Source organism: Tursiops truncatus, chromosome 8 (genome assembly GCF_011762595.2).
Source record: "Tursiops truncatus isolate mTurTru1 chromosome 8, mTurTru1.mat.Y, whole genome shotgun sequence".
NCBI lineage: Eukaryota > Metazoa > Chordata > Mammalia > Artiodactyla > Delphinidae > Tursiops > Tursiops truncatus.
This window is the reverse complement of record NC_047041.1, coordinates 48,602,468-48,616,546: the sequence shown is the minus strand read 5'-3', so window position 1 is coordinate 48,616,546 and position 14,079 is coordinate 48,602,468. Positions and strand designations below refer to the sequence as shown.

Below are 14,079 nucleotides of genomic sequence, written 5' to 3'. Positions count from 1 at the left end.
CATTTAATAAGTAGAATAAATGGAGGAGGAAAAGAAAGGAGTTATAAGACATGTTATATTAAAATATGTTATGTATCATTGTCCACACATTCATCCAGATTCTCTTCTTTATATGAAATATTTTAAGCAGAAATATAGAGAGATTAATGTAATATAATGAACACTTCTTTTTTTTTAACATCTTTATTGGAGTATAATTGCTTTACAATGGTGTGTTAGTTTCTGCATTATAACAAATTGAATCAGCTATACATATACATATATCCCCATATCCCCTCCCTTTTGCGTCTCCCTCCCACCCTCCCTATCCCACCCCTGTAGGTGGACACAAAGCAGCGAGCTGATCTTCCTGTGCTATGCGGCTGATTCCCACTAGCTATCTGTTTTACATTTGGTAGTGTATATATGTCCATGCCACTCTCTTACTTCGTCCCAGCTTACCCTTACCCCTCCCCGTGTCCTCAAGGCTGTTCTCTATGTCTGTGTCTTTATTCCTGTCCTGCCCCTAGATTCTTCAGAACCATTTTTTTTTTAGGTTACATATATATGTGTTAGCATACGCTATTTGTTTTTCTCTTTCTGACTTACTTCACTCTGTATGACAGTCTCTAGGTCCATCCACCTCACTACAAATAACTCAATTTCATTTCTTTTTATGGCTGAGTAATATTCCATTGTATATATGTGCCACATCTTCTTTATCCATTCATCTGTCGACGGGCACTTAGGTTGCTTCCATGTCCTGGCTATTGTAAATAGTGCTGCAATGAACATTGTGGTACATGACACATTTTGAATTACGGTTTTCTCAGGGTATATGCCCAGTAGTGGGATTGCTGGGTCGTATGGTAGTTCTATTTTTAGTTTTATAAGGAACCTCCATACTGTTCTCCATAGTGGCTGTATCAATTTACATTCCCACCAGCAGTGCAAGAGGGTTCCCTTTTCTCCACACCCTCTCCAGCATTTATTGTTTGTAGATTTTTTGATGATGGCCATTCTGACTGGTGTGAGGTGATACCTCATTGTAGTTTTGATTTGCATTTCTCTAATGATTAGTGATGTTGAGCATCCTTTCATGTGTTCGTTGGCAATCTGTATATCTTCTTTGGAGAAATGTCTGTTTAGGTCTTCTGCCCATTTTTGGATTGGGTTGTTTGGTTTTTTGATATTGAGCTGCATGAGCTGCTTATAAATTTTGGAGATTAATCCTTTGTCAGTTGCTTTGTTTGCAAATATTTTCTCCCATTCTGAGGGTTGTCTTTCGTCTTGTTTATGGTCTCCTTTGCTGTGCAAAAGCTTTTAAGTTTCATTAGGTCCCATTTGTTTAGTTTTGTTTTTATTTCCATTTCTCTAGGAGGTGAGTCAAAAAGGATCTTGCTGTGATTTACGTCATAGAGTATTCTGCCTATGTTTTCCTCTAAGAGTTGTATAGTATCTGGCCTTATATTTAGGTCTTTAATCCATTTTGAGTTTATTTTTGTGTATGGTGTTAGGGAGTGTTCTAATATCATTCTTTTGCATGTAGCTGTCGAGTTTTCCCAGCACTACTTATTGAAGAGGCTGTCTTTTCTCCATTGTATATTCTTGCCGCCTTTATCAAAGATAAGGTGCCCATATGTGCGTGGGTTTATCTCTGGGCTTTCTATCCTGTTCCACTGATACATAGTTTTCTTTTTGTGCCAGTACCATGCTGTCTTGATTACTGTAGCTTTGTAGTATAGTCTGAAGTCTGGGAGCCTGATTCCTTCAGCTCCATTTTTCTTTCTCAAGATTGCTTTGGCTCTTTGGGGTCTTTTGTGTTTCCATACAAATTGTGAGATTTTTTGTTCTAGTTCTGTGAAAAATGCCATTGGTAGTTTGATAGGGATTGCATTGAATCTGTAGATTGCTTTGGGTAGTATAGTCATTTGACAATGTTGATTCTTCCAATCCAAGAACATGGTATATCTCTCCATCTGTTTGTGCCATCTTTAATTTCTTTCATCATTGCCTTATAGTTTTCTGCATACAGGTCTTTTATCTCGTTAGGTAGGTTTATTCCTAGGTATTTCATTCTTTTTGTTGTGGTAAATGGGAGTGTTTCCTTAGTTTCTCTTTAAGATTTTTTGTCATTACTGTATAGGAATGCAAGAGATTTCTGTGGTTTAATTTTGTATCCTGCTACTTTACCAAATTCATTGATTAGCTCTAGTAGTTTTCTGGTAGCATCTTTAGGATTCTCTACGTATAGTATCATGTCATCTGCAAACAGTGACAGTTTTACTTCTTTTCCAATTTGGATTCCTTTTATTTCTTTTTCTTCTCTGATTGCTGTGGCTAAAACTTCCAAAACTATGTTGAATAATAGTGGTGTGAGTGGGCAACCTTTTCTTGTTCCTGATCTTAGTGGAAATGTTTTCAGTTTTTCACCATTGAGGATGATGTTGGCTGTGGGTTTGTCATATATGACCTTTATTATGTTGAGGTAAGTTCTGTCTGTGCCTACTTTCTGGAGGGTTTTTATCATAAATGGGTGTTGAATTTTGTCGAAAGCTTTCTCTGCATCTACTGAGATGATCATATGGTTTATATCCTTCAGTTTGTTAATATGGTTTATCACATTGATTGATTTGCATATATTGAAGAATCCTGGCATTTCTGGGATAAACCCCACTTGATCATGGTGTATGATCCTTTTAATGTGTTGTTGGATTCTGTTGGCTAGTATTTTGTTGAGGATTTTTCCATCTATGTTCATCAGTGATATTGGCCTGTAGTTTTCTTTCTTTGTGACATCTTTGTCTGGTTTTGGTATGAGGGTGATGGTGGTCTCGTAGAATGAGTTTGGGAGTGTACCTCCCTGTGGTATATTTTGGAAGAGTTTGAGAAGGATAGGTGTTAGCTCTTCTCTAAATGTTTGATAGAATTCACCTGTGAAGCCATCTGGTCCTGGGCTTTTGTTTGTTGGGAGATTTTTTTTTTTTTTTTGGAGGTACGCAGGCCTCTCACTGTTGTGGCCTCTCCCATTGCGGAGCACAGGCTCCAGACGTGCAGGCTCAGCAGCCATGGCTCACGGGCCCAGCCACTCCGCGGCATGTGGGATCTTCCTGGACTGGGGCACGAACCCATGTCCCCTGCATCGGCAGGCGGACTCTCAACCACTGCGCCACCAGGGAAGCCCTGTTGGAAGATTTTTTATCATAGTTTCGATTTTAGTGCTTATGATTGGTCTGTTTGTTTTCTGTTTCTTCCTGGTTCAGTGTCAGAGGGTTGTGCTTTTCTTAGAATTTGTCCATTTCTTCCAGGTTGTCGATTTTACTGGCTTATAGTTGCTTGTAGTAATCTCTTATGGTCCTTTGTATTTCTGCAGTGTCAGTTGTTATTTCTCCTTTTTCATTTCTAAGTATATTGATTTGAGTCTTCTCCCTATTTTTCTTTATGAGTCTGGCTAATGGTTTATCTGTTTTGTTTATCTTCTCTAAGAACCAGCTTTTAATTTTATTGATCTTTGCTGTTGTTTCCTTCATTTCTTTTTCATTTATTTCTGATCTGATCTTTATGATTTCTTTCCTTCTGCTAACTGTGGGGTTTTTTTGTTCTTCTTTCTCTAATTGCTTTAGGTGTAAGGTTAGGTTGTTTATTTGAGATTTTTCTTGTTTCTTGAGGTAGGATTGTATTGCATAAACTTCCCTCTTAGAACTGCTTTTGCTACACCCCATAGGTTTTGGGTCATCATGTTTTCATTGTCATTTGTTTCTAAGTGTTTTTTGATTTCTTCTTTGATTTCTTCAGTGATCTCTTCGTTTTTAAGTAGTGTATTGTTTAGCCTCCATGTTTTTGTATTTTTTACAGATCTTTTCCTGTAATTGATATTTAGTCTCATAGCATTGTGGTTGGAAAAGATACTTGTTACAATTTCCGTTTACTTATATTTACCAAGGCTTGATTTGTGACCCAAGATATGACTTATCCTGGAGAATGTGCCATGAGCACTTGAGAAGAAAGTGTATTCTGTTATTTTTGGATGGAATGTCCTATAAATATCAATTAAGTCCATCTTGTTTAATGTATCATTTAAAGCTTGTGTTTCCTTATTTATTTTCATTTTGGTTGATCTGTCCATTGGTGAAAGTGGGGTGTTAAAGTCCCCTATTATGATTGTGTTACTGTCAATTTCCCCTTTTATGGCTGGTAGCATTTCCCTTATGTATTGAGGTGCCCCTATGTTGGGTGCATAAATATTTACAGTTGTTATACCTTCTTGGATTGATTCCTTGATCATTATGAAGTGTCCTTCTTTGTCTCTTGTAATAGTCTTTATCTTAAAGTCTATTTTGTCTGATATGAGAGTTGCTACTCCAGCTTTCTTTTGATTTCCATTTGCATGGAATATCTTTTTACATCCCCTCACTTTCAGTCTGTATGTGTCCCTAGGTCTGAAGTGGGTCTCTTGTAGACACCATATATATGGGTCTTGTTTTTGTATCCATTCAGCCAGTCTATGTCTTTTGGTTGGAACATTTAATCCATTTACATTTATGGTAGTTATTGATATGTATGTTCCTGTTACCATTTTCTTAATTGTTTTGGGTTTGTTATTGTAAGTCTTTTCCTTCTTTTGTGTTTCCTGCCTAGAGAAGTTTCTTTAGCATTTGTTGTAAAGCTGGTTTGGTGGTACTGAATTCTTAGATTTTGCTTGTCTGTAAAGGTTTTAATTTCTCCGTTGAATCTGAATGAGATCCTTGCTGCGTATTTTTCCCTTTCATCACTTCAAGTATGTCCTGCCACTCCCTTCTGGCTTGCAGAGTGGCTGCTGAAAGATCAGCTGTTAACCTTCTGGGGATTCCCTTGTATGTTATTTGTTGCTTTTGCCTTGCTGCTTTTAATATTTTTTCTTTGTATTTAATTTCTGATAGTTTGATTAATATGTGTCTTGGGCATATGTGTCTTGGCATGTTTCTCCTTGGATTTATCCTGTATGGGACTCTGCGCTTCCTGGACTCCATTCACTCTTTCCTTTCCCATATTAGGGAAGTTTTCAACTATACAACTATAATCTCCTCAAATATTTTCGCAGTCCCTTTTTTTTTCTCTTCTTCTTCTGGGACCCCTGTAATTTGAATGTTGATGCGTTTAATGTTGTCCCGGAGGTCTCTGAGACTGTCCTCAATTCTTTTCATTCTTTTTTCTTTATTCTGCTCTGCGGTAGTTATTTCCACTATTTTATCTTCCAGGTCACTTATCTGTTCTTGTGCCTCAGTTATTCTGCTATTGATTCCTTCTAGAGAATTTTTAATTTCATTTATTGTGTTGTTCATCATTGTTTGTTTGCTCTTTAGTTCTTCTAGGTCCTTGTTAAACGTTTCTCATATTTTCTCCATTCTATTTCCAAGATTTTACATCATCTTTACTGTCATTACTCTGAATTCTTTTTCAGGTAGGCTACCTATTTCCTCTTCATTTGTTTGGTTTGGTGGGTTTTTACCTTGCTCCTTCATCTGCTGCATATTTCTCTGTCTTCTCATTTTGTTTAACTTACTATGTTTGGGGTCTCCTTTTCACAGGCTGCAGGTTCGTAGTTCCTGTTGTTTTTGGTGTCTGCCCCTAGTGGGTGAGGTTGGTTCAGTGGGTTATGTAGGCTTCCTGGTGGAGGGGTCTGGTGCCTGTGTTCTAGTGGGTCGGACTGGATCTTGTCTTTCTGGTGGGCAGGACTGCTTCTGGTGGTGTGTTTTGGGGTGTCTATGACCTTATTATGATTTTAGGCAGCCTCTCTGCTAATGGGTGGGGTTGTGTTCCTGTCTTGCTAGTTTTTTGGCATAAGATGTCCACCACTGTAGCTTGCTGGTTGTTGAGTGGAGCTGGGTCTTAGCGTTGAGATGGAGATCTCTGGGAGAGCTTTTGCTGTTTGATATTACTTGGGGCCGGGAGGTCTCTGGTGGACCAGTGTCCTGAACTTGGCTCTCCCACCTCAGAGGCTCAGGCCTGACACCCGGCTGGAGCACCAAGACCCTGTGAACCACACAGCTCAGAAGAAAAGGGAGAAAAAGAAAGAAAGAAAAGTAAATAAATAAATTTATTTTAAAAAATATAAAATATTATTATTAATAAAAAATTAAGAAGTAAAATAAATAAATAAAAAGGAAAGGAAGAATGGAAAACAAAAAACGAAAGAAACGAAAAAACAAATCCACCAATGATAAGAAGCGCTAAAAACTATACCAAAAAAAAAAGGGACAGACAGAACCCTAGGACTAATGGCAGAAAGCTATACAGACAAAATCACATGAAGAAGCATACACATACACACTCACAAAAAGAGAAAAAGGGAAAATAAAATATATATATATTAAAAAAAGAGAGCAATCAAATCAGTAAACAAATCTACCAGTAATAATAAGCTCTAAATACTAAACTAAGATAAACATAAAACCAGAAAGAAATTAGTTGCAGAAAGCACACCCCAAGTCTACAGTTGTTCCCAAAGTCCACCGTCTCAATTTTGGGATAATTCGTTGTTTATTCAGGTATTCCACAGATGCAGGGTACATGACGTTGATTGTGGAGATTTAATCCACTGCTCCTGAGGCTGCTGGGAGAAATTTCACTTTCTCTTTGTTGGCACAGCTCCTGGGGTTCAGCTTTGGATTTGGCCCTGCCTCTGTGTATAGGTCGCCTGAGGGCATCTGTTCCCCACCCAGACAGGAGGGGGTTAAAGGTGCCACTGATTAGGGGGCTCTGGCTCACTCAGGCCAGGGAGAGGGAGGGGAATGCAGGGCGAGTCTGCTGCTGCAGAGGCTGGCGTGACGTTGCAGTGTGTTATCCCAGGGAAGTTGTCCCTGGATCAGAGGACCCTGGCAGTAGCGGGCTGCACAGGCTCCCGGGAGGGAAGCTGTGGATAGTGACCTGTGCTTGCACGCAGGCATCTTGGTGGCTGCAGCAGCAGCCTTAGCGTTTTATGCCCATCTCTGGTGTCTGCTCTGATAGACACGGCTTGCGCCCGTCTCTGGAGCTCGTTTTGGTGGTGCTCTGAATCCCCTCTCCTCGCGCACCCCAAAACAATGGTCTCTTGCCTCTTAGGCAAGTCCAGGCTTTTTCCTGGACTCCCTCCTGGCTAGCTGTGGAGCACTAGCCCCCTTCAGGCAGTGTTCACGCAGCCAACCCCAGGCCTCTCCCTGGGATCTGACCAAAGCCGGAGCCTCAGCTCCCAGCCCCCACCTGCCCCGGCGGGTGAGCAGACAAGCCTCTCGGGCTGGTGAGTGCTGGTCAGCACCGATCCTCTGTGCAGGAATCTCTCCACTTTGCCCTCCACACCCCTGTTGCTGTGCTTTCCTCCGTGGCTCCGAAGCTTCCTCCCCACCCACCCCCCGTCTCCGCCAGTGAAGGGGCCTCCTGGTGTGTGGAAACTTTTCCTCCTTCACAGCTCCCTCCCACTGGTGCAGGTCCCGTCCCTATTCTTTTGTCTCTGTTTTTTCTTTTGCCCTACCCACGTACGTGGGGAGTGTCTTGCCTTTTAGGAAGTCTGAGGTCTTCTGCCAGAGTTCAGTAGGTGTTCTGTAGGAGCTGTTCCACATGTAGATGTATTTTTGATGTATTTGTGGGGAGGAAGGTGATCTCCATATCTTACTCCTCTGCCATCTTGAGAGTCTTCAGTGAACACTCTTTATACCACTAGATTTAAGAATAAAATATTATAGATAAGATACACTTGAAGCTTCCTGGTTCTCTCTCCCTAATACCATTCATTTCCTTTTCTCCCTCAGAGGTAACCATTATTTTGGATTTATAATTCCATTCTATGGTTTTATATTTAGTATATATATACTCACAAAAATTTGCAGTATCATTTTGTGTATTTTTAGTTTAACAGACTAAACTGTTATATCTAATAAGAAATCCTAAAATTCAGCAGCTTAAATTATATAGAAGTTTATTTCTTTTATATAATAGCCCTGGTTGGAGAGTGCATCTGTTCTATGTAGTCATTCAGGGACCTGTTATCTTCCTAACTAGCTCTCTCTAGTTGTTGCTAATCCAGCAGGAGGTGGGGAGAGAACAAGAGTATAAGCTAGGATTTTTTTTTTTTTTTTTTTTTGCGGTACGCAGGCCTCTCACTGTTGCGGCCTCTCCCCTTGCGGAGCACAGACTCCGGACGCGCAGGCTCAGCAGCCATGGCTCACGGGCCCAGCCACTCCGTGGCATGTGGGATCTTCCCGGACCGGGGCACGAACCTGTGTCCCCTGCATCGGCAGGCCTATTCTCAACCACTTCGCCACCAGGGAAGCCCTAAGCTAGGATTTTTAAGGTCTAATTTGCAGTCATCACTTTTGCTAACATTCTATTGGCAAGAGTTTAGTCACATGGCCACACCCAGCTGCAAGGAAGCCTGGATAATTTAGTACCCAGCTGAGAGGCCTCAGCTCAGATGCAGCTCTTGTTACTGTGGAAGGAAGGGGATTTTAGTGGACAACTAGAAGTCTTTGAAACTTCTTTTAAAACTTTATAAAAATGGCATGAAATAGTAATGTATACTTCTCTCTAACTTTCTTTTTTCACAAAATGTTATGATTTTTGAGGTTTATTAGACAGATAGATGTATTCTAGTTTATTCTTTTAAATTGTTTGTGGTATTGCATTTAATAAAACACTGTTTATCCATTCTCCGATTTGACGTTTAGATTGTTTACAGTTTTCAGAATTACAATCATGGTGGTAATTGATATTCTTGTATGTGTCCTTGTTTACATGCACAGGATTTTTTTTTGTTTGTGTTTTTTTTGTTTTTTTTTGTGGTGCGTGGGCCTCACTATTGTGGCCTCTCCTGTTGCGGAGCACAGGCTCCAGACGCGCAGGCTCAGTGGCCATGGCTCACGGGCCCAGCCGCTCTGCGGCATGTGGGATCTTCCTGGACCGAGGCACGAACCCATGTCCCCTACATCGGCAGGCAGACTCTCAACCACTGCGCCACCAGGGAAGCCCCAGGATGTTCTTTAGAGAAGTGCTTCCCTACCCTTTTCACACTTTGCCCACATAGAAAATGATATTTGTGTGGCATACTGGTACTGTTGGATGAGGCTTCTTGAGGTACTGCCTATCTTCTCTGAAGATTGAGAGTTAAGAGCACTGCCTTGGTAAATAGTTGGGAAGCTCTACTTTAGGTTTTGCTTGTTGGGATATGCCCATTTTCAGTATAAATAGTTATAAATGCTGCATTCTTTATCAGAGTGGTTGTAGTAATTTACACTCTCATCAGCAATGTTTGGTGAGAATTTAGAGAAACAATATTCAGTATTGTCAGACGTAAAAATTTTTGCCACTTAGTTGGGTATGAAGAGGTTTAACTTGTGTTTTTATTTGCATTTTTTTGATTACTAATGAGGCTGAACATTGTTTAGTAAAGTTATTGGCTATTCTAGTTTTCTATTGAATTGCCTGTAAAATTGTGTTCTTTGTCCTTTTCTAAATAATTTGAGCTGTTTTATATAGTTCTGATACCAATCATTTATTAATTTTATCTGATATAGATATTTTCTCTCACACTGTGGCTTGTTTTTTCACAAATGATACCCTTGTTTAAAAAAAGCAACTTTATTAAAGTATGATTTACATAAAATAAACTGTATTTATTTAAAGTATGCAGTTCATCTCAAATGTTTTTTCATACCCTCTTGTAGTTCATCCCTCTTTTCACCCTGGCCGCACACAGCCACTGATTTGTTTTCTGTCACTATAGATTAGTTTGGGTTTTCTAATGGAAATGGATTTCTAATGGGTTTCTCTAATCTTTTGAGATTCATTTGTGTTGTGTATATTAGAAATTCGTTACTCTTTATTGCTGAATAGTATTCCATTGTATGGATGCATATTTTGTTTATGAATTCTGTCTTATTGGTAGGTCTCTTTGCCAGTACTACAAAGTGTTTTTTTTTTTTTGAAAGAGAGGAAGCAAGCTCTCGTGTCTCTCTTTTTTTTTTTAAAATAAATTTATTTATTTTATTTTTGGTTGCATTGGGTCTTCGTTGCTGCACGGGGGCTTTCTCTGGTTGCGGTGAGTGGGGGCTACCCTACTGTTCGTTGCGGTGCGCGGGCTTCTCATTGCAGTGGCTTCTCTTGTTGCGGAGCACAGGCTCTAGGTGCACAGGCTTCAGTAGTTGTGGTTCGTGGGTTCTAGAGTGCAGGCTCAGTAGTTGTGGTGCACTGGCTTAGTTGCTCTGCGACGTGTGGAATCTTCCCAGACCAGGGCTCGAGCCCATGTCCCCTGCATTGGCAGGCAGATTCTTAACCACTGCACCACCAGGGAAGCCCAGTACTACACAGTTTTGATTACTGTAGCTTTATAGTAAGACTTACAGTCAGGTATTATAAGTCTCCAACTTTGTCCTTTTTAAAATACTCCTTGGGTATTCTAGGTTGTTTCCTTTCCATATGTAGAAATGAGAATAGCTACCTCAGGGTTGTTGAGGGGGTTAAATGAGGCAATCCTTACAAGTGCGTACTACCATGCTTGGCATTCAGTAAGGGCTCAGTATATCTCGTTGTTATCATTAAAAACATTTTATTAAGTATTTACTATGTGCTAGGCACTAGGTCAGGTGTATTCACACCTGTCTGTGTCTATGTTTATGTATAGATACACACATATACTTTATCTCCTTCCAGTTTCTTTTGCTTTCTTCACTTGTAAACGGGGAGGGAGTGGTCTATGCAAATGTAGGACTTGAGACCAAGTATGTCTTTATACAAAGGGTTGAAAATGACCATCTCCTTGTGTTTTGTGGTGGCCTGAGAGAAACAGGGAAGATGGCAAGAATAGTTCTGGTACCATATATTCCTGGCATGTTTGAGATCCTGAGGGATGGAAAGGCTACACAGTTAATAATAATCTTATTTTATGATTCTCTTTTTATTACTTGTCATTGCATCAACTGAACTAATTCCAATGTAACATTCTCATAGTTGAGTTAATACTGAAACCTGAAATGTGTGACTGATTAAGGCAGGGAAAAGGAACGAATTCCTATGTTTCCTGAAATGCTGAATTTTTAATTCATAGCTTTAGCATTTCCAGGTCATGTGGCTGCCTTTAAGGGTGATTTGGCAATGCTTAAGAAATTAATAGAAGATGGAGTAATCAATATTAATGAACGTGATAATAATGGATCAACTCTTATGCATAAAGGTAAGTTATGATTCCTGCTTCATCTTCAGTTCTGACACAATTGCTGTTGAGTTATTTAGCTTTTATTTTTTATTTATTTTTTTAAAAAATTATTTATTATTTATTTTTGGCTGTGTTGGGTCTTTGCTGCTGCGCACTGGCTTTCTCTAGTTGGGGCGAGCAGGGGCTACTCTTTGTTATGGTGCGCGGGCTTCTCATTGCAGTGGCTTCTCTTGTTGCGGAGCACAGGCTCTAAGCACACGGGCTTCAGTAGTTGTGGCACATGGGCTTAGTTGCTCCACGGCATGTGGGATCTTCCCGGACCAGGGCTCGGACCCATGTCCCCTGCATTGGCAGGCGGATTCTTAACCACTGCGCCACCAGGGAAGTCCCCCCTCAGGTTTCTTGACTGAGGTTACACAGCTAGTAAGAGCAAAGCTGAGGTTTCATTCATTTCTTTCCATTCATTTATTCATCAACTCTATAGACGTTTATTGAGTGTCTTTATATGCCAGCCACTTGCTAAGTTCTGTCCTGTCCTGCAATCTGTTGTTTAGTGGACCTAAACTCAGATCTTTTTAGACTGAGTTTCCCCCCAACAGTTTCCCTGCATTTTGAGATGGACCTAGAAGGAGGGGAGAAATTAGATGATCATATGATTGAGTGATGGGCACTAGGTGAGAAGACACATAAGCAGAGTTGTGGAGGTGAAAATTAATATTGAGTGCATGTGTTTTAAGGAAAGGTGGTGAACAGTTTAGGTAATCAGTGAGGGGCCCTGAACATTTTGAGTTATGAGGGTCAGAGGAATAAGCTACTTATACAAGATGGCAAAAGATTTTCAAAGTCTTTCACATTCACACAGATTGCACTTACATTTGGCCTGGTACAAGATTGGTCAGGAGCTATGAATACAGTAGATGAGCACTGGATAAGGATTAGAAAAAACCTAGATTATAGTTTCAAATCCATTACTTACTGGCTGTATGATGTTAAATAGCCTCTTTGAGCTTCAACATCTATATCTGTATGTAAAGCTCTCTGTATAGGGGCTGAGTACAGCAGATACTTTATTAAATATTTGTCTAATGAATGAATAAATGAACTAGAGAAAATAACATCTGGCCAACCTACTTCTGCTGGTTATTGTAAGGATTAGTATTTACAAAAATACTCTGCAGTGGTACTGTCCAAAATTTTAGAAAATTGTTCTAATAACAGTAACTTTTTTGTGTGTACATTTTGTTTTGTTTTTACAGCTGCTGGGCAAGGCCACATAGAGTGTTTGCAGTGGCTAATTAAAATGGGAGCAGACAGTAATATTACCAACAAAGCAAGGGAGAAACCCAGTGATGTGGCTAAGAGGTATCCCTATCTGCTTTGCTTCTTTCTTTTGTTTTTAAAGTTTTGTATTTACTCTTCTATACTCAGAAATCTCTGAAGGTTTCTGGATTATAGGACTTGTCAAATGCTGATGGAATGATAATTTTCAAGCTGAATTGACATTTGACAACATATCAGCTCTTCTCTCTAAAGCAGTGATTCTCAGCTGGGAGGTAGTAGTCCCCCTTCTTGGGGGGTGTGCATTTGGAAATGTGGGGAGGGGGTTGTCACAGTGATGGAGACCATCACTAATGTTTCATGAGGTCAGGTCCAGGAATGCCAGACATTCTACAGTGCTCAGAACAGTAGTGTACAACAAAGAATTGTCCCACCCAAATGCTGGTACCTGTTGAGAAATGCTGTGTGATAAAAAGGAGTAATCAAAAGGAGTCACATGGATTTTGAAACAAATTTTAATATTTATATTTGAATTAAATGTAACACCTATTATAGAACACCTCTAGCTCATTCAGGTCAGGCCCTCACAGAATATTTAGTTCATCCATTTGTTCATTTGATTGTTTTTTCATTCAACTTCCTGTATACTTACCATGCTCCACGTGCTATGGTTAGCATTAAGTTTACCAAGATGACAAAAAATAGTCCTTGCCCTCAAGAAACTTACAGTCTTGTGGAGAGACAAATGTACAAACATAACTTTTATTGATTATAATCAGTATGTCGTATTACATGTCATGTATAAGGTGCAGTAAGAGCACAGAAGAAAAAGTGCCCAAGTATTCCTGTTCTAAAGTTGTGGGGGAGAAATGTTAATACAGATGATGGTAAGAGTTATGAAGGCAACTGCGGGGGACAGAATTTATATAGAAGTCTGGGAAAACTTTTTTTTGGAGAAAGCAACATTTATGCTGACACTTGAAGGAGGAAGAGTTTTAAGATAACACCTTGTTTGTCTGAGGAACGCATGTGGTTCAGAACTGCTTGAATCTAAACTAGGAGTGTGGGCTAAAAGTTACACATGAGGCTTGACGGGATGCAAGGGCCTAATTATTCATTAAATTGCCATGCAATTTTTGTTTGTGAGTTCATGTTCCTTAAAATTTTGTCTGTGGGATCTCTTTGAAGCCATGGAATATGGTTTTGTTTTACCACATAGTAGCATCATTATCAACTCAGGCCCACTATTTTTTATTTTTTAAAATAGCTTTATTAAGGTATAATTGGCATATAGTAAAGTACACATATTTGTACAGCACAAACTGATGAATTCTGATATATGTATATACCTGTGAAATCATCACCACAATCAAGATAGTGAACATATCCATCACCTCCTAAAATCTCCTTGTGCACCTTTGTAATCTCTCCCTCCTACTGCTTTCCACTGCCCCATCCCCAAACAGACACTAATTTGCTTTCTGTCACTATAGATTAGTTTGCATTTGCTAGAATTTTATATAAATGGAATCATACGGTATGTACTCTTATATATTTGGCTTTTTCCACTCAGCATAATTATTTTGAAAATCATTCATGTGTATTAGTGGTTCATCTCTTATTGCTGAGTAGTATTCCATTGACTGTGGAATTCCATAGTA

General features: G+C 39.6%; 1 protein-coding gene across 1 annotated transcript in view; it reads left to right on the top strand.

Moving 5' to 3' along the window:
* ANKRD42 (ankyrin repeat domain 42) overlaps positions 1 to 14,079 on the top strand; it is a 65,809-nt gene that overhangs the window by 20,801 nt on the left and 30,929 nt on the right. Inside the window, exons 7-8 of the mRNA XM_073809431.1 lie at positions 11,033 to 11,158; positions 12,397 to 12,502. Coding sequence (XP_073665532.1) covers positions 11,033 to 11,158; positions 12,397 to 12,502 — 232 coding nt within the window. The remainder of the gene's footprint in view (positions 1 to 11,032; positions 11,159 to 12,396; positions 12,503 to 14,079) is intronic.